Source organism: Sceloporus undulatus, chromosome 2 (assembly GCF_019175285.1).
Source record: "Sceloporus undulatus isolate JIND9_A2432 ecotype Alabama chromosome 2, SceUnd_v1.1, whole genome shotgun sequence".
In the NCBI taxonomy this organism is placed as follows: domain Eukaryota; kingdom Metazoa; phylum Chordata; class Lepidosauria; order Squamata; family Phrynosomatidae; genus Sceloporus; species Sceloporus undulatus.
In genome coordinates, this window is record NC_056523.1 from 139662126 (window position 1) to 139682776 (window position 20651).

Sequence of the window (20651 nt, forward strand, 5' to 3'; positions counted from 1 at the left end):
TTGCAATTTTTTGTATTGTTTTGTAATTTTACTGTACACCGCTATGATCATTGCGGAATAGCGGTCTATAAATAAAAATTATTATTATTATTATTATTTTACTACACAGTAAGCCCAGCTGTAGCCATACAGGAAATTTAACCTCTGTGCAGACATGACCATTCTCACTGTGAGGTTCAACTTGTGCCTTTACAGTATGACTTACAATAATTAGGACAGAAGCCATTTGCTCATATAATAGGGCACTCAGTTTATATCTCTTGATCTAGATTGTGTTTTATTACTTGTATTTCTGTAGTAGCTTGACCTAGCAAAACCTCTCCTTGCTGTTCAAACAAACAAGCAACAAAAAATCCATGCAATTTTTTCTGAACTCTCTTAGCAAAAAGAGAGATTCTCTGCTACTTGCTGCCTATCTTACCTGCAGCCCAGACTTTGGAAAATTTCACCCCATCCCTCCCTATAAACTGGCTGAGGGAGTTTGAGAGTTGTAATCCAAGAAAGTAACTTTCTCAAATTCTGCTGTAAACTACCATATCTATGTTGTGAAGCCAGCTGCTACCAGTGCAGGGCACCAGTGGAGAAGGCTGTTTTGTAAACACATAAAAGGAGAGATCAGATGGTTGGGTGATACACGTTTGTACTAAGTCTGGCCACGTGAAAATACCCTTAGCCTCCCATGTGGTTCCTGGCACTCTTCCCAGGAGAGTAAAGAGGAAGACACTGGGATATGTGTTGGTTCTTTTGTTCAGCATGGCACACAGTGGCTGATAGATTTACAATCTTCCTCCTCTGCTAATAATGGTGATGTTGGTAGGAGTTTGCAAATACTCCAAGGAAGTCCATTCCATTCCAAGTTCAAATGAGTTCAGAAGGTGTTCAGTAACTCCTGATAACCATGAGACTCCCAGCACCACTGCTCCATCACCCAATGGAGAGCAAAGATGTGCTCCCTCCAGCTGGCAATTTTCACCAAACATGTTTCATGATCAGCATGTTGCAAAATAAGAGATGAACCCCAGTGTTGTTGTGGACAAAATGTTGCTAAGCTGTGCTGTTGTTAAAAAGGCTTTTATTTATCCTTCTGATACATTTCGGGAAGACCCTTTGTCAAGAGCCGATTCTTCTGTTTCTCTCTTTCTGTGACCAGAGATTCTAGCAGAAACCAAAGAATCAGTTCTTGACGAAGAATCTTCTCAAAACACATCAGCAGGATAAATAAATGCCTTTTAAACAACAGAACAGCTTAACAAAGTTTTGTCCACAACAACACCAGAGTACACTTCTCATTTTCCAGCATTTCACAGTGTTCTCTCCCCCTCAATTCTCTCGTGATCAGCATGCACCTGTGCCATTGTTCAGATTGGTGTGACCCAGTGCAGAACACTGCTGAGGGGGGCAGTGCTGCATTCTCTGGAGGACCCATTCTGAGCAGCCACACCAGATCCTGAAGGAATCACTCCCACCCCTTGGAAAGGCCTTCAGAGTCTAGCCTGATCATCACTGCTGAGGTGTGACACCACTGTGGCCTCCAGAGGGCCCATTAAGGATCTGGCATGGCTACTGAGCGAGTTGGAAAGGGAGGCGATGACCGTTCTCACTCTCCTTGTAGCTGTGCCATTCCCTCTGGGTGTACCACCCCACCACCCAGTGGATTATCAGATCAAACTGCAGAAGAGGATTGGGTGAGTGCCAGCTATCCTGAGGAAACCTTCAGAGGGAACCAGCTAGTAGATGGTTTGATCAGTCTTTCATCCCTGTACACAGTATGTCAGATGACTGATTTGCAAGTCAGGATTGCTACAGACATCCACTAGACTGACCACAGGATTCACCCTGACTTTGGGTCCTATGTATTTGCCTTCAAGTTGACTGTTGATTTAGTTTTTGAGTCTGTATCTCTTTATAATAAACCTGACAAGTACCATATATCTATTTTACACATGTGGAATGAGACTGAGATGGGGATTCTAGGATGTGCAAAGCAAAACTGCCACTTGCAATTTTCTGAGTTTTTCTCCAGGCAAATCAGTTTTTTCTGACTGTAAGTGGTCATCCAGCTGAGAATGTTCCTTCCCATCCCCTGCTACCTAATCCTTTTAACAGGAAGGGGCACTTGTGACCCTCCTTGTATTTTTGGCCTACAACTCCCATCAGTCTTAGACAGCATGGCCAATGATGAAGGATTATGAGATAGAGTCCAAAAACATTTAGAACACCACAGCTGCCCAACCTTGTTTAACTGGAAAAAGAACTTTCAGAGATTGAATCAACACACAAAGGGATATATGATTGTCATCAGACAATGGACCATTCCCATGTTGAGGGCTGTCCAATGAACTGCTTCTTCCAAGACTTGCTTCATCCACAGAAACACACTGGGAAATGCCACAAGAAATTGTGACACTTTTTCTGTCTATAATTCCTCAAAAGCAGCAGTTGCCACTGCTTGAATGGGCCTGGGCCTGGGCCAGGGCCAGGTAGATCATACTACAATTGTGGGTGCCAGTAGCAGTCCTCCTGACTATACCTCAAGGCACTGAGTAGGAGAGAGAGTAAACCATACCATGAGGAACTGATGGTCACTTGGCTCATCAATCAGTGTCGCCAGCCACAGGTTCTGCTTCCTGAGATTGTCCAGTTGTTCTTGCCTGTACTGAATGGAATTCCCCATTCCAACTAAGGCGGATCTTTCCTCTTGGTCTATGAAGTCCGTCACCTTGGTCTGTAGTCGCTTGACCTCTTTGAATACCTCTGCAAAGGCCCGATTCACTTCATCTCTGGCTGTCTTCACTACTTTCTGAGAGGGAAAGAGGACATTTGAAGGAGAAGGTAAGAAAGTAACCATATGGGCTAAACGAGTTAGAGCCAAATTGAAGAAAATAGTTAGCTTACACACAAAATGTTGTAAATTCCTAGTGATTTCAAGTTAAGTTAAACATGTACAAAACTTTCTGACCCATATTCCAAAAAGATCTGGGCATGTTCTGTTGGTATGATAACAGTTGGAACATCAAAATAAGAGAAAAGGAACACGTGTGATTATACATAGTTTGGAAATAGGTGAATTTGTATGTATGCCATAGCCTTTTGTTGCTCAGTTGCTGGCATTATATGTTTCTGTAATAATTCTATATAAAGTTGGTTTGATTGCTTGTTCAGGGTGGAAGCCTGGGCTACCAAGTGAGAGTCCACCCAGCATTGTGTAATTAAATAAACTAACTTCAGTGTACTATCAAACTCCATTAATAAATCCTAAAAGAATTTTAAAAATTTCCCTTGACATTACACATTGTCTTCATTTTTTGTACCTCTGCAGACATACGCCTTTGAAGCATTAGAACCACTAAAAAAATACCCTCAAAAAGGCCCTGCCCCCTCTGCCCTGCCATTTTGATACAGGTTTCTCAGCAGCATTAAGTAGCAACTGGTTTTGCTGGTTTAGAGCAAAAGCAACTGCACACAGTGCTACCAGGTTAAGGGCTCAGGATATTACACTGCCAACTTCCTCCTTCTCCTGGGAGCAGCAGCTTTTTACATTTAAGAAAAGAATTTTTAAAAAGTAATAACTGAAACTTTTTTTTAGCAAATATGCTTGCTAACTCGGCTTTCCTGAATATTTTTAAAAAGAGTAGTCATCATGTAAAATAAGAGCTGAAGAGTTACAGGCAGTGAGAAATGAAGACCAGCTTTCATTCAATCAGAAAGCTGACACATATTTTATTTGAGGAGTGAAGTCAAGAGAAAGCAGAGCTTACCTATATCCAAAACTATAGAAAAGTTTCTTTTTTAAAACTATAGCTCCCAGATCTCTCCAGTCTGCTTGGCCAATGGCCATGGAGGGGGGTGGTAAGGGAAAGATAGTCCAAGAGGGGTCATAAGGTATGGTGGCTAGACTTGAGGGACAAAAGCCTGTATCTGCTATAGGTGTGTCCTTATTCTTTTTGTACAGAACGTGTGTTGCTGTGTGGGTGAGAAGAGTCTACTTATTACCCAAGAAGAATTTTGCAGAAGAGGGGAGAGAAACCTGTTTACTACCTGGCCTAACTTTGCTGCTCTTTGTCATGTATACCATTATTCCTTCTTGGCTCAGTTTCAATAGTGGGCAAGCGAGCTAGTGTTTTCCCTCCTTAAAAGGTCCAAATGACAGCAAGATAAGGATGGAGGAGAGATATTGTTCCCATCCCTCCATGCTCCTTTTTGCATAACAAATAGATTACATTCCCTGCTTTATTAATTAATGTGATTAAAACTAAGTATGATTACCTCACCTCATGGCTCGTTTGATACTTAGAATTATTTATATCCTAACTGGACATTAACCTGTTCCCAAGATTCATACAGGTAGCTGCTTAAAGGAGGTGAGACAGGAACTGCAAATGTCTGACAACAATGAGTGATAACAGAGATATCCCAATGCCTAAGGTACAGTACTCTTCCTTTGCTATCATTGTCAACAGGATGTCTAGGCCTACTTACAGCTGACATGGAATAAATATCACTCTCTTTCTGTCATACACATGGTGAAACTACAGCAAAATGTTGCAGTATATGAATGTTCCTGTCCAGGTCTTTAAGTAGTTACCTTTGAAGACATAGCCATGTTATTATGGAAAATCAGTATGCAAAAGGATGTTTTAGCACCTTTGAGGCAAAAGCTCATGCTAGCAGCTTCTTTCTTTCAATTAGTCTCAAAGATGCTACAACATCCTTTTGTATACTGATTTCGGTAGTTATCCAGCCAGCCATGCCAACTTCTAGAGGATATGCCATTCCATTCCCTCTCATATGTCCAACACTATCAGTTTCCTTCCATCTTCTACACTAATAAACATTTTGTCCCCTGTTCTCTCTGAGGTGCTTCTGAATTCCAGCTATTGTTTATAGAGGGAGTCTTAACATTTTGCTTGTACATTTGCAAACCATAGGGTTCCCTCAAGCTTTTCATGCATGGATGGTGCAATTTAGGCTATGTACGTTTATATAGGGAGAATGGATGAGTCTGTCATTATTACATAGAGTGTGGCATATAGCCAATCTGGAGACTGGGCTACAAGTCAAACATGGCTTGGGATAGTCCACAGAATAGTAGGGAAAAGTGCTCCTATGCACGCAGAGGTGTCATTATGGGGTGCGGGGGTGTGAGAGATGTGGGCTGCACCAGGTGACAAGGTCACACCACTGCTCCCTCAAATCTGTCTTTTGGCTGTGGTGTTCGCCTGAGTCCCTTTAAAATCTTGGAGATGGTGTGAGTGGGATGAGGATAAATGAGAGGAGAAAATAGACGTCCCAGTTTTTTAAAAACAAAATTTTAATTTTAAATTTTTTTAAATGTTCTACATTTTCTTAAAAATATCTTACTAAATTTTCACTTTAAGTACATGAAACCTTGTACATGTAAATATATTTAGGATGTGCGTATGATATCAATTTAAAGTTATCATTTCAAATTTGCTAGTTGTTTATGTCACAACTATTACCATTACATTCAGTGATATATGGGAATTATAATTTATGAGTAACATTACTACAAAAAACATTATTAAGGATTCTGTATGAAGTAGTATTGGAGGAAGTTTATGGGAGGGGGATAATACTGTACTATGAGTTACTGCACCAACTGTGGGGCAGCACTTAAGTCAGCTTTGCAGGACAGCTGCCTCCAGATTCAAAGGAGCCTATGACTATAGAATGTGCAAGCAGGCACACTGGCCCACAGAATTTTACACTTCCTAGTGCCATATGTGTCACTGAAACTGTGGTAGGTGTGTTCAATATACAGTTTCAGCCTCTTAGCAGAATGTTCTCAGAAGCTTTTCTCACCGCAAGGTAATTCACTCTCCCTCTGTGTTTCTGACTGTCTGCTACCAACATGAAGATCTGGTTTCCCACATTGGCATGTATTTGCCTGACCTCCACCTGGAACAGAAATAATTAGAACATGGAGAACAACAGCTTGGAGACTACTACTTCAAGCACTTCTTTAAATATAGACCTAATACTCTTGTGGTTTCTCAAACATCAAATGTGCTGTAGTATTGTATCTCAGTTCTGTGGAACCTGACAGCAAGGATGGGCCATGTGTGGCTCTCCAGATGTTGCTGGTTGCCATCTCCCATCAACTTCATCCAGCATGGCCAATGATTGGGGATGCGGCAATAGTAGGTCAGCTACAATCTGCTGGCCCACAGGTTCCCCACCATAAGTTACAGAAGGATGTTTAATGGACATTGGTTGCAATGCACCAGGCTGGAAAGAGGACTTCCACTGGAATGAAGGAGTAATAACTTCTGCACTCTAATACCTTTTCTTTCGCAAAGAACTTGGAAACAGGACTCAGAGACTGATCCAGTGTTAGTCTGGATCAGTATGCAAAGGGATCTTGTAGCACCTTGGAGACTAATTGGGAGAAAGAAGTTGGCAGCAGAGCTTGGAAGTATAGTAATGCATTAAATACAATGCCAATATTTGCCATTGTATTTAGTGTTGAGACTCATCAACATTACTTTTGAAAGGCTATAACAACATCAGTGTTAACATTAGGTTGGTGTTTGGGGCATAATTAATAATATTTTCTCATTATTAAAATGTTACCAACAGTGGAATACACTACCTAAGAATGTGGTGAAGCCTCCTTCTTTGGAGGTTTTTATGTGGAGACTTGAGGGCCATACATATGTCAGAAGCAGGGGCATCATTGTCAGGATGTGGACTGCACTGGGTGACCCCTCAAATAGTGGGTCTTCAGCTAGTGGGTGGTACACCTGGCATGTTTGCTGGATGAGCAAGAAAATGCATCACTTCTCTTTTTTGCTAACCCCAAAGCCACGCCAGATCCTGAACAGGCTGTCTGGAGCTGCAGCATTGCTCCTCAGCAGCAGTCTGACCAGGCAGTGGGTGGCCAGCCAGGGATTAGGCAAACAAAGCAGCAGGAGGGAAGGCAAGGCAGTCCACCCCCCCCCACAGCCCTTTCTACGCACCTACACCAGGTGACACCAACCGCAGTGACACCACTGGTCAGGAACAATTTGATTGTGTATTCCTGCATGACAGGGGGTGGATTGGATGACCTTTGTGGTCCCTTCTCACTGTATGATTCTAATATATTTATAGGTTTTTTTGTGGTTTTTTTGGGCTATATGGCCATGTTCTAGCAGAGTTTCTTTCTGACGTTCCGCCAGCATCTGTGGCTGGCATCTTCAGAGAAGATTCTCTTCATTCTCTGAAGATGCCAGCCACAGATGCTGGCGAAACGTCAGAAATAAACTCTGCTAGAACATGGCCACATAGCCCGAAAAACCCACAAAAAACTATGGATGCCGGCCATGAAAGCCTTCCACTTTACATCTAATATATTTCTTTAATTTATTTTCTCTCTTTCAGCTCTGACTAGCTGCCCCCAACTGCTTTTTCAGCCCTAGTTTCTTCAGAGTCCTCTTCACACTATACATTTGTTGCACTATGATTCCACTTCAGCTGCTGTGGCTGCATCCTAGGAATTGTAGTTTGGTCAGAGGCACCAGAGGAGCTCCCTGGCTAAGGATTCCGAAGGTCCTGCCCTCAAGCGCCAATCCTTGGATTTCATAGGGTGAAACCGGGCAGTTAAAGTTGGCTCATAGAGATATAACTACAGTATGTAGCGTGAAAGGCCCTAGAACTATTCTTAAATGAGAAATGGAGCAGGAGGGCTTAATATAAAATAACAACACACTAGGGCAGTGATTTATAAATAATAATAATAAAATAAATTTTTTATTTATATCCCGCCCCTTTGAGGTCAATCGGGGCGGCTAACAATAATAAAATACAATACAATATATACAAAAACTTCCCTTTCCCCCCCTTAAAAAGTTATTAAATCACTTATAATTAAAACCAACAAATTAAACAACATAACACATACACACCATTACAAAACAGACAAAAACAAAACAGCAAACTGTGGCAGCAATCCACTCAAATTTCCAGAGAGGACCTTAGGGACTCTCATGAGAAAAGGGTTCTTGAGGGTGGGATTATCTATCCAGGAAAGGCCTGCCGGAAGACATCCGTCTTGACAGCCTTTTTAAAGCTGTCTAAAGATGTCAGTTGATGGATCTCGTCCGGCAGGTCGTTCCACAATCTGGGGGCGACAACAGAAAACGCCCTCTGGGAGGTAGCCGAAAGCCTAGATCTTTGAGGCTGCAGCAAATTCCTCCCAGAGGACCGGAGTGTGCGGGGAGGATTATATGGGAGGAGGCAGTCCCTGAGATAGTTTGGACCCAAGCCATTTAGGGCTTTAAAGGTGATAAAAGGTGTACTGGGCCCAGAAACTAATAGGCAGCCAGTGGAGGGACTTTAATACCGGAGTAATATGGTCCCTCCTTGATGTTCCTGACACTACTCTGGCCACCATATTCTGCACTAATTGCAGTTTCCGAATCAAGCACAAGGGTAGCCCCATGTAGAGTGCATTACAGAAATCTAGACGTGAGGTTACCAGCGCGTGTACAATAGTCTCGAGATCCCTTACTTCCAGAAAAGGGCGCAGTTGGCGTATCAGCCGAAGCTGATAACAGGCGCTTTTGACTGTCGCATTTACCTGATTTGTCATGAGGAGCAACGAGTCAAGGAGCACCCCCAGACTGCGAACACAGTCACTGGAGGAGAATGGGACCCCATCCAGGACTGGGGATTGCAACCCAATTCTTGGTTTCGGGGCTGCTACCATGAGCACCTCCGTCTTGTCCGCATTCAGTTTCAATCTGTTTTTCCTCATCCAGCCCATTACTGCCCGAAGACATTCATTGAGAGAAGAGACGCCATCAGAATTCGAGGCCGACGAACGAGACATGGAGAAATAGATCTGGGTGTCATCAGCGTAGTGATAACACCCAGCTCCATAACGCCGAATAATCTCACCCAGCGGCTTCATATAGATGTTAAATAACATCGGGGACAGTATAGCACCCTGTGGAACCCCACAGGTGAGCTCCCTTTTACTGGAGCAGCTGTCCCCGAGCAGCACCCTCTGGGACCTGCCCGAGAGGAAAGACCGGAACCACTGCAATGCAGTGCCTCCGATACCTAACCCCTTCAGCCGGTCCAAGAGGATGCCATGATCTATTGTGTCGAAAGCCGCTGAGAGGTCTAGGAGCACCAACAAGGTCACACTATCCCTGTCGATGCTCAGACGCAGATCGTCGGTCAAGGCAACCATGGCAGTCTCAACCCCAAAGCCTGTCCTGAAGCCAGTTTGAAATGGGTCTAGATAATCGGTTTCATCCAAGACAGCTTGGAGTTGAAGAGCAACCACCCTCTTGATCACCTTGCTCAAAAATGGTAGTAAAGAGACTGGCCTGTAATTATTCATATCCAGGGGGTCAAGGGAAGGTTTTTTCAGAAGTGGCCTAACAGCCGCTTCCTTCAAACAAGATGGAATATGTCCTTCCCTGAAGGATGCATTGATGATATCCATAAGGAACTTCCTCAATGCATCCCGCCCCCCCTGGACGGCCAGCCATGATGGGCAAGGGTCGAGAGGGCAAGTTGTTTTCCTCACCCTACCAAGGAGCTTGTCCATGTCATCAGTACTCACAGATTGCAGCTGATCCAGAATAACTTCATCGACGGAGTCGCTGGACACCTCGCCTATAGTTTCTGTTGAAATATTGGCGTCTAGGTCGGCTCTTATCTGAGAGATTTTATCTACAAAGAAGTTATTAAATGCGTCGCAGCAGGCCGTCGTTGGGTTAAGTAAAGGTTTTGGCGCAGGGGATACCTGCGTCAGCTCCCTCACCACCCTAAACAACTCTGCTGGACGAGACTCTGCAGACGCAATACGTGCAGCGAAGAAGGTTCTCTTCGCTGCACTCATTGCCTCCCGATAGGACCAAAGAAAGTTCCTATGGCGAGTTCTGTTGGATAAGAGTCGAGTCTTCCGCCACTTGTGCTCTAGTCGTTGTCCAAGCCGCTTCATATTCCTAAGCTCTGGTGTATACCATGGCTTACGGTTTGAAGCGGAATGGCAAGGACGCTTGGGAGCGATCATGTCAATAGCCCTGGGAAGATCAGTGTTCCAAGTATTAACCAAAGCATCAACAGGATCACCGGCATTACCAACCATTAAACCCTCTAAGGCTTTCTGGAATCGGATTGGTTCCATTAGCCTTTGAGGGCGGACCATTCTAATGGGTCCACCACCCCCGGAGGGGTGGATACAGGCTCTAAGATCCATCTTGACCAGGAAAAGATCCGTCCATGACAATGCGGAGGTACTAATAACCTCCGCCCACGGATCTTCCTGCTCTGTACTAAAGACCGCATCGAGTGTATTACCTGCACAATGTGTGGGCCCAGCGACCAATTGGGATAGGCCCATGTTTGTCATGGTCTCCATGAACTCCCGAGCTGCACCTGTTAAACTGGTCTTGAGAGGAATGTTGAAGTCTCCCAAAACTAAAAGTCTGGGGGACTCCAACAGCAGCTCGGAGACCAGCTGTGTCAGCTCGGTCAGGGAGTCTGCTAGACAACGGGGTGGTCGGTAGACTAGCAGAATCCCCAAACTATCCCTGGTCCTCAGGCTAAGGTACATACACTCAAAGTGGACTGTATTCTGGACAGGTATCCTGGTCAAGCTCAGGTTGTTTTTGTAAACTAGAGCTACTCCACCTCCCCGCTCACTTCCCCTCACCTGCTCACTGACAGAATACCCGGCTGGGAGGGTCTACACCCAAGTGACTGCGCTGTCCTCTCCCAGCCAGGTCTCTGTAAAGCAAGCCAGGTCGGCATCCTCATTCAGGAGGAGATCATGGATGACATGAGTCTTGTTCTTAACCGACCTGGCATTGCAGAGAAGCAGAGTGAGGTTCTGTGGAATGGTTGGTTTGCTCTCCAAACCAATCTGGGAAACAGAGGGAACTGAAGGTGGGATAGCTATCAAACAGCGATCCTGTCTTCTTTTGTAACATTCGTTCGCTCTGTTCCAGCCATACCTCCCATTTCCCAGCACAACTCCAATAGGTCACCCCACCTCATTCCCGACCTCAGGTAAAACAGTGGAATTTGAAGCCACTTCTCAAGGATAAGGGAGATGAAGTCCTTTTAAGGCCAGGGGCCACAGTCCATGCTCCCTCACTCAGCTGCTGCCTGCTGCTTCTCTTGCCCAGGTGGAAGGAGGGAAAGGAGAGAAGCTTGCTAGGCGTCCTCGCTGGCTCTCAGGAAGGATTCCTTCCCGGTCTTCTCAGGGATAAGGGGGGTGGGAGATGGAGTCCTTTTAAGGCCAGGGGCCTTACAAACTTTTATCCTCTAGGCTTTTGGACTACAACTCCCAGAAGCCCTAGTCAACTTAGCCAACCATCACGAATTGTCTCCAAAACATCTGGAGAATAAAAGTCTGGGAATTAATGCACTAGGGTAAACGTAGGTTCCCTGCAGACATCCCTTGTTTTTGTCTGATAGTAAAGAATTAAGTACATATCAGGTCTCTGGGGCATAAATTATTTTTTATGGCAGCTGAAGCAACCGCCTCTTTGTAGAACGGTGATAAAGCATGAACTACTGAGAGTTACATTGTTCTGGGCAAAGAAGAAGAAGAAGAAGAAGAAGCAGCAGCAGCAGCAGCTTTATTTATATAATGCTGTAGATTTACACAGTGCTGTACATACAATCAGCAAAATAGATAAAAAATTAAACCTGCCCAAGGCATACATTCCACAAAATAATAGCATAATACATATAAAATAATACATAATAATACAGGAAAGGGTTCAATGAAAAACGGCAGGCAACAAATTAAAAACATCAAATAACAACCAGGCAATCAAATTGTTCTCAGCTTCCTTGGGCAACACATAAAACCTTTCTAAAGCAAACAAAACCTAGAATTTCTTTTCTCCATTTCTACTTATTTGACATCACAAATCCCCCTTGGGTCTAGAACAGTGGTGATCAACAGTTCAGGGAGGGAAGGAGGCTGTGTCCTTCCATGGTACCTTGGAGGACTGCACCCACCTTACTTACTATGTATCCCACATTTTAAGGTTTTTAATATTTGTTTCACTAAAATGTCTCCCTCATTTACCCTAGGGATCATGGGAGACAATTTCATAATTTTGGGGACCTCCTTCATCTGTTTTAGGCCCAGAAAAATGGCCTTCCACAAGACGCTAGGCTGGCCCTCTCCCTGCTTGCTTTTTGTCAGCAAGCCAAGACATTTTTATTTAAGCAGGCATTTGATATATACTGTATATACTCGACTATAAGTTGACCCCATGTATAGGTCAAGGGCAGGTTTTGGGACAAAAATTATGGATTTTGATACGACGTGTGGATAAGTCGAGAGTAAAACCTAGGGGCTTATAGCAAAGGATCTAAATGGTGGAGCAAAAGAAAAAAGAACTTACAAAATTCCAGCAGGCATAATCTTTTGTGCTCACACTAAAGGATGAATGAGAGAGTTGAAAGAAAGTCAGTGTTTCCAGGACAGATTATGTTCTTGCCTTTCACCAGGGAATGATTCCTTTTTTATGAATTATAGTACTTACATTGACCCATGGATAAATTGACTCAGATTTTTTTTGGGGTTAATTTTCTGACTAAAATTTCTAGACATATACATGAGTATATATACAGTAATTCATATCAAGGTGGTTTTAATGGAGCAGGTGATTTTTAGTTATGCTTTTAACTTTTGTATATTTTTTCCCAAACAGAAAGAAAATCAGCCCAGGTAAAGCCCTCCAAAAAGGTGAGATTGCCTTCTCCATGTTCCCTAGGAGGTGTAAGGTCATTTTTGGTTTTCTCTCAGAGTCTCCAAGCCAGCTTGGGGAGCTGCATACTGCACCTTCCCTTGCCTTGAACTAGAAACACAAAGTAGCTAACAAATAGTACTGGGAAGAGATGAAACCCAACAGTTCATCAAAAACAAACTGTATACAAATAATTCTGACGATAGTTTTTTGTGGGTTTTTCGGGCTATGTGGCCATGTTTTAGAAGAGTTTATTCCTGACGTTTTGCCAGCATCTGTGGCTGGCATCTTCAGAGAATGTGAAGATCTCTGAAGATGTCAGCCACAGATGCTGGTGAAACATCAAGAATAAACTCTTCTAGAACATGGCCACATAGCCTGAAAAACCCACAAAAACTATGGATGATGGCCATGAAAGCCTTCGACTTCACAATTCTTAGGATCTTTGAAGCTCAAAAACCATGGTTTCTTTTCCCGGCTTTACAGTTATTGCCTATTATTTCCATAACCTTTTTCTATCTAAGACTAAATATGAGGAATATAATCTGATTATGACTTTTAATTGCCTACAAAGCTCAGGTCCAGGTTATTTGAAGAGCTGTATCCTCCCTTATGAACCAGCCCCTGCTCTGAGATCTGCCAAGGAAGCCCTTCTCTCTGTCCCACCTCTCTCACAAGTACATCTGGTGGGAATAGGGGACATTTCCTAGGCTCTGGAAATCCCTTCCCAGATACATTAGACTGGAATCCTCCCTACTTTCTCTTCTCAGACAAGCAAAGTCTCTTCTGTTGTGACAGGCATTTGATGAGTGATGATAAGGCCCACCTTACACAATGTGCTGGATATTGCTAATTGCTGTGCTGGTGTGTGTGTGTTGCTGCTGTCCCTAGGTCTCAGGTTTTGATCTATAAAGATGATCCTGAACTGGGAATACGAGATGAGAAGATACACTGACAGACCAGATAAAAAAGCATTTTCAGAGCCCAAAGACCAGATCTTGCCCATTTTTATTAACATCTTTCCATTACAGTGGGGCAAGGAATGTGAGAAATATGACACAGATTGCTTAAAATGCAAAATGAATATGCAATGCCACCCTCAGTTCAAATAAAATGTTGGAGCTAGCTGTTATTATTTTAGCTCTTAAAGGAGTGTGTTCACATTAAACCTGTCGGGAAAGTACATGATGTTTTTCTAGTGAGGAATGTATGGTTGCTAAATGTGTATACATGTACCTATATCCATGAAAGGTTAGTAATAATGATTTGGAGAGCTTAAACAAATTAAACAAATCAGTGAAGATAAGGCTAGTGATAGCTATTGGTCACAATGTCCATATGTTACCTCTGTTATGGAAAGCAGTATGCTCTTGTGCAGCAGTTTCTGAGCATTGTGAAGAGGAGAATGTTGTTGCACTCATTTCCTTTTTGCATGCCTCCTGTAGGCAACTGGTTGCCCAATGTGAGAACACAATCCTGGACTACATATAGCCCAAGCTGTTCTTATGTTCGTTTTGTATAAAGTAGGGCTCTGCTATAGGAAGCCAAATTGCCCACTGAGGTATAATGCCTGCCTGTTTCCCCAGCACCCACTCCAGATAGGATAACCAGAGTGAAAAATGGAATCTGCTCCTGTCCCTTTAACAGTTGTGTAGAAGGGGAAATTTCAGCAGGCATGGCTTATTACCTGGTTGCCTGACAACATCTGCTGAAATTCTCTCTTCTACACAATCATTAAAAATAAAGTAGTATCCAGTTTTCATTCTAGCAATCCTAGGTGTAAAAGTAACTTGTGTAGGTAAGGCAGTTGTCTGAGAATCCCTGTATTCTCATGAAACTTGCTAACATTAATCTTATGATGTTTATGTATAAGGAAAGGCACAGTACTTACTTCCTTCTTGATTCTCTCTTCCTTGAGAGAGACAGCTTCATGGTTCTTGTGCTCTTCCCGGATGCAGATTTGGCAAATGAATTTGCCTTCCATTTTGCAGAATAGCTCCAGCAGCTTGCGATGTTTCAAGCATATATTGGCCTTCAGGTCACTTATAGGATCTATCAGCTGATGATTCTTAAATGTCTTGTCTTCATAGTGGGACCGGATGTGGTTGTCACACAGGGCTGCCATACACTGCAGGCAAGACTTGACAGCCTTGAGCTTCCGGGGAGAGCAAAAGTCACATGGGACATCCCTTGAACCTGCTAGCTTCCTTGAGCCTTGGGCCTCCTCTCGAGCAAACCTCATGGCAATTTCTCCCAGAGTGATGTTCTTGCGGAGCTGAGGTCTGGAACTGAAGGGCTCACGACACTGGGGGCAGTACGGGCATTCCCCAATCAGGACTTGGTGGTCCCAGTAATCTTGCAAACAATCCATGCAGAAGTTGTGCCCGCAGGCTGTGGTAACGGGGTTTCTGAACACCTCAAGGCATATTGGACACACAATATTGTCTTTCAGGAAAATAAAGCCTGTTTTCTTCATTTTCACAGGAACCGTTTTGAGAGGGCTTGGGACACCACCAGTATGCGCAGACTCAACAAGTTCTGTGAAGTATGAAAAGTAGGGAGGCAGCCTGCTTTTTGAGAAGAAAACTCAGTTTATTAACCATATTCATTTTAATGGTGAATATTTTAATTAGACATGCATTGAACTGGATTAATACTTTGGGAGAAAAGTAATACTTTATCTCTTCTTTTTTAGATGGTTCATATACATTTTGGAAAATGCAACTCATATTTTGAAAGAAGGAACCACTAGTCCTCCAGGATAATGTCTGCCCTTTGAGGTTTGTGTATTTCTGTTAAAAACAATTATCGTTAATATGCTCTCAGCCTCAGAGGAAGGCAATGGCCAACGCACTTTGAACAAATTATCCAAGGAAAACCCCATGATGATGGCATTGGAGTTGTCATAAGTTGGAAACAACTTGAACACACACAATAACAACATTTAACCCATGTGCTGGTAGATTAACTGGCAGCAGGTTTTCAGTCCAGCAAAGGGTTTGGATGGAAATCTGGTTTAATTGTATTTTGGTATGCTATAGGTTGATGAATTTGGAACAAATATAAAAGTGAACCAGAAGAAGGAATAATTTCAAAAGAGATCAAAGTTAAATGGTAAATATAATTGGGAGAATAAATTGTGATGTACATTCCTTTTAAAGATATAGATAGAACAATTTATCAAGATTTAAAAAAATAAGATATATGTTATGATATGTTGAATAATATTGGAATGTAAAAACTTTTTTTTGCAAGAAACAATAAGAAAGTATCAAGTAACATGCAACTTGTTTTTAGGTATTGCCTTTGCTAACAACAGATTTGTGCCCATTAATCTGCTTGCATAGAGACTACCCTGTTTGTCCAATGTAGAGTGTAGAGGAGCGTTTGGCAAAGAAAGAGCAATTTAATTTAATGACACTCTGTAGAAAATGAAAGATAATCTAAAGCATTGTTATGCATTATACAGTACAGTATATGCATTTTAAAGCCACAAAACTTTGCTCAATATAATCTGGACTGGGTGAAATTTTAAAATACCCAAATCCCCATTTTTGAATAAATTATCCAAGAATTTTTTAATTCAGTTACCACTAAAATTCTGGCAAAATTTATAGTGCCATGGAAACACAGCAGATGACCTTGGACAAGTTATACTTTCTCAGCCTAAAAGAACCAAAACCCTTCTGAATAAATATTACCAAGAAAACTGTATGATAGGTTCACCATCAGTGTTGATTTGAAAGTACATTAACAGTTGATACTACTGTATCAGAAATCATTCCTTTCCTAGATCTATTTCCGCAGCAATACAGACCCAGAGGTTTTAAAGTTGTGTTCTTGGCTCAAACAGCAGCTCCTGTTAAATTCCTGCCATTTGACTGTCTCTGATGGGGTCTGGATTTGTTAGGTGACATCACAGTTCAAACTACAGAGGAGTGGGGAGTTAAACACTCTGGTTATGATGTAACTGCCAGGCAGACCCAAGTAAAACACTCAAGATCATCCTCTGGTGCCCATGCAAGCAGCTGGCTGATCACTGGCACTTCTGAGTACTGTATATACTCAACTATGTCGACCTCATGTATAAGTCAAGGGAAGGTTTTGGAGGCCAAAATTATGGATTTTGCCATGACCTGTGGATAGCTCGAGGGTAAAACTTGGAGGCTCCTTCAGTGTATGTGTTCATGCAGCAAGAGGGACGCTCACTTTCTATTTCAGCATTCAGCTTTCTTTTCAGCCTACATTCAGCAGACGAGGGAACTGCTTACACATTACCATAGTGACCCATAAACAAGTCGACTTGGGATTTTGTGGTCAGTTTTTTGAGCATAAACTTTTAGACTTATAGATGAGTATATATGGTAATACTGAGCAGAACTGAGAAGACCATGTGGACCAAAAGCCAGTAAAATCTGTAGTCTTTTTGTCCATCCTTTTAATTTGGTATAAATTGGGTTCTAGAGACAGACACAAATGTACTTTGGCAAGTATCTGATGAACCCATAAACTCAATCAAACATTGGAATCATACTAGGATCATCATTCTGCCTTAAGATGACCTTATATTAGCTCAGACGTTTATATTGTTTCACCAGTTTTGTCTAACATCTTCTTAGATGCTGTACCTATTAATTCTTGGTATTCTTAAAAGTGTTCCTACTAGTTGGCTTGATTTTAAGAAATAAGAGTACCTTTTCAGCTATCAAACAGTGGTGCGGCCGGGGGGGGGGGGCTCCTTGATCTTAGCACATACATTTTATTATACTAGTAAATAAGTAAAATAGTATTATTACATGCTGATGTGAAACATATGGAAGTGCATAGTGTTGCCGGATGTCTGCATCCCACAGTATACAGTGGGTCCTCAATATCTGTTGGGGTTTGGTTGCAGAGCCTCCCTTGGAGACCAAAATCTATGGATGCTCAAATCCTATTATATACAGTGATGTAGTAAAATTGCATCCCTTATATAAAATGGCAAATAGCAAGGTTTGCCTTTTGGAATCCTCTCCTGAATATTTTCAACCCATGGTTGGTTGAATCTGTAGATGCAGAATACATGGATATGAAGAGCCAACTGTATTCTTACAATTTTAATCCCACCGAATATATTCTTATTATTCTAAACTAAAAGTATCACGAACTACATTAAAGTATCATAAGCTATTTTAAAGCTTAGTACTAGGTTAACATATGATGGCATTGTCTAATTTACATGTTTATGATAGTTTTTTTGTAGGTTTTTCAGGCTAAGTGGCCATGTTCTAGAAGATGGAAACAGAAGCAATTGACTTGCTTGCTGTAGTGACTATCCATAGAATCATAGAATCGTAGAGTTGGAAGAGACTTTAAGGGCCATCCAGTCCAACCCCCTGCCATGCAGGAAATCACAATCAAAGCATCCCCGACAGATGGTCATCCAGCCTCTGTTTGAAGACCTCCAAGGAAGGAGACTCCACTACACTTCGAGGGAGTTTGTTCCACTGTTGAACAGCCCTTACTGTCAGGAAGTTCCTCCTAATGTTGAGGTGGAATCTCTTTTTCTGCAGTTTGCATCCATTGTTTCGGGTCCTAGTCTCTGGAGCAGCAGAAAACAAGCTTGCTCCCTCCTCAATATGATATCCCTTCAAATATTTAAACAGGGCTATCATATCACCTCTTAACCTTCTCTTCTCCAGGCTAAACATCCCCAGCTCGCTAAGTCATTCCTCATAGGGCATGGTTTCCAGACCTTTCACCATTTTAGTCGCTCTCCTTTGGACACGCTCCAGTTTCTCAATGTCCTTTTTTAACTGTGGTGCCCAGAACTGGACACAGTATTCCAGGTGGGGCCTGACCAAAGCAGAATAGAGTGGCACTATTACTTCCCTGGCTCTAGACACTATACTTCTATTGATGCAGCCTAAAATCGCATTGGCCTTGTTAGCTGCCACATCACACTGTTGACTCATCTTCAACTTGTCGTCTACTTGGACTCCTAGATCCCTTTCACATGTGGTTTCATTCAGCCAGCTGTCCCCCATCCTATATCTGTGCTTTTCATTTTTCCGCCCTAAGTGCAGTACCTTACATTTCTGTGTTGAATTTCATTTTGTTAGCTTTGGCCCAGCTTTCTAGTCTGTTCAGGTCATTTTGAATCTTGATCCCGTCCTCTGGAGTATTAGCTACTCCTCCTAATTTGGTGTCATCTGCAAATTTGATAAGTATTCCCCCAATTTTGTCCTCCAAGTCATTGATAAAGATGTTGAATAGAACTGGCCCCAGGACAGAGCCTTGTGCGGACTCCACTGGTCACTTCTCTCCAAGATCAAAAGGAGCCATTGTTGAGCACTCTTTGCATTTGGTCAGTCAACCAGTTACAAATCCATGTAACAGTTGCCTTGTCTAGCCCACATTTTACAAGCTTGTTTGCAAGAATATCATGGGGAACTTTGTCAAAGGCCTTACTGAAATCAAGATATACTACATCCACAGCATTCTCGTCATCTAACAAGCTGGTAATTTTATCAAAAAAGAGATCAGATTTGTCTGGCATGACTTCTTTCTCTGAAACCCATGTTGACTTTTTGTGATTATGGCATTGCTTTCTAGATGTTCACAGACTGTTTAATAATCTGCTCCAGAATCTTTCCTGGTATTGATGTCAGACTAACTGGACGATAATTGTTTGGATCCTCTTTCTTCCCCTTTTTGAAGATAGGGACAATGTTTGCCCTCCTCCAGTCGGCTGGCACTTCTCTGGTTCTCCAGGAATTTTCAAAGATTATTGCCAATGGCTCCGATATTACATTTGCCAGTTCTTTTAATACCCTTGGATGTAGTTCATCTGGTCATGGAGACTTAAATTCATTTAGATTAACAAGGTATTCTTCTACTATCTCTTTACTTATTCTGTACTGAAATTCCCCTAATCTGAGCTATCAGACACATTTTGATAAATGTTTACTTATTTAATGTCTGAGGTCCAGGCCTTCAGAGAATAGGCTACAAGAAGTGGTAGTTCCAAATTCTTTTGCATACCAAAGTACAAGATTACAGGTGTACTGTTGGCCCTCTGAACCCACAGAATCAACCATCTATGGCTTGAAAATACTAAAAAATAATATACATGGAAAAGCAAGCCTTGTTTTTGTCATTTTATATAAGGGACACCATTTCACTATGCCACTGTATTTAATGGAATTTGAGCATCCACAGATTTTGGTATCCATGGGGGGTCCTGGAACCAAACCCCAGCAGATACCAAGGTTGCACTGTACTACAGCACTGGAAATACAATATTAGAAGAGATGATTCCAATATATTTATCTATGATGAGATTATCATTATCCATGACATTGCATCAGTTTTCTCATCATAGGTCCAAAAACACACTGCAGAAATAATCCAGTTTGAGATTGCTTTAATTGCCCTGGCTCCATGCTAGGGAATCTTGGGAATTTTAGTTTATTATGGCACCAGAGCTCTCTGACAGAGAAGGCTAAATATCTCATAAAACTATCATTCCAAGGATTTCCTAGCATAGATCCAGGGCAGTTAACAGACTGGATTATTTCTGCAGTGTGTTTTGGACCTTAGTTTTCAACATGTGTCTAGTAGACAGTGTTCACAATCAATCGGCCTCCATCAAGTAACTACATGTTGTAAGCTAATATAAACAATAAATACCTTTATATCTTTATTGTTATCCTGTCTTTTCCTCATAAGTAGGGACTGAAGGTAACCCAATGATGCTTTGTCTCATAATTCCTGTTTTTCTGTTCTTTTCTGATCAGGAAAGAGCTTTTAATAATTAATTTACTATCTGTAAATTCTGTAAGCTGCCATACACCTTCAGGTCTGTGAAAGAGGCAAGATATACATGAATAGTAACAAATGAAATAATCAGAAAATGTTGCTACCTACGGCTGTGGGGAAAAG

General features: G+C 42.2%; 1 protein-coding gene across 3 annotated transcripts in view; it reads right to left on the minus strand.

Moving 5' to 3' along the window:
• LOC121922044 (E3 ubiquitin/ISG15 ligase TRIM25-like) overlaps window positions 1-20619 on the minus strand; it is a 92842-nt gene extending 72223 nt beyond the window's left edge. Inside the window, exons 1-4 of one of the 3 annotated variants that reach the window (XM_042450927.1) lie at window positions 20400-20619; window positions 14620-15295; window positions 5824-5919; window positions 2567-2800 (exon numbers count right to left, since the gene is read on the minus strand). In XM_042450927.1, coding sequence (XP_042306861.1) covers window positions 2567-2800; window positions 5824-5919; window positions 14620-15204 — 915 coding nt within the window. In that variant the 5' untranslated portion in view covers window positions 15205-15295; window positions 20400-20619. Of the gene's footprint in view, window positions 1-2566; window positions 2801-5823; window positions 5920-14619; window positions 15299-20399 lie in introns of all 3 variants that reach the window. The other 2 variants (XM_042450926.1, XM_042450928.1) reach the window with 2 other exon arrangements.
• Between the last annotated feature and the right edge of the window lie 32 nt (window positions 20620-20651).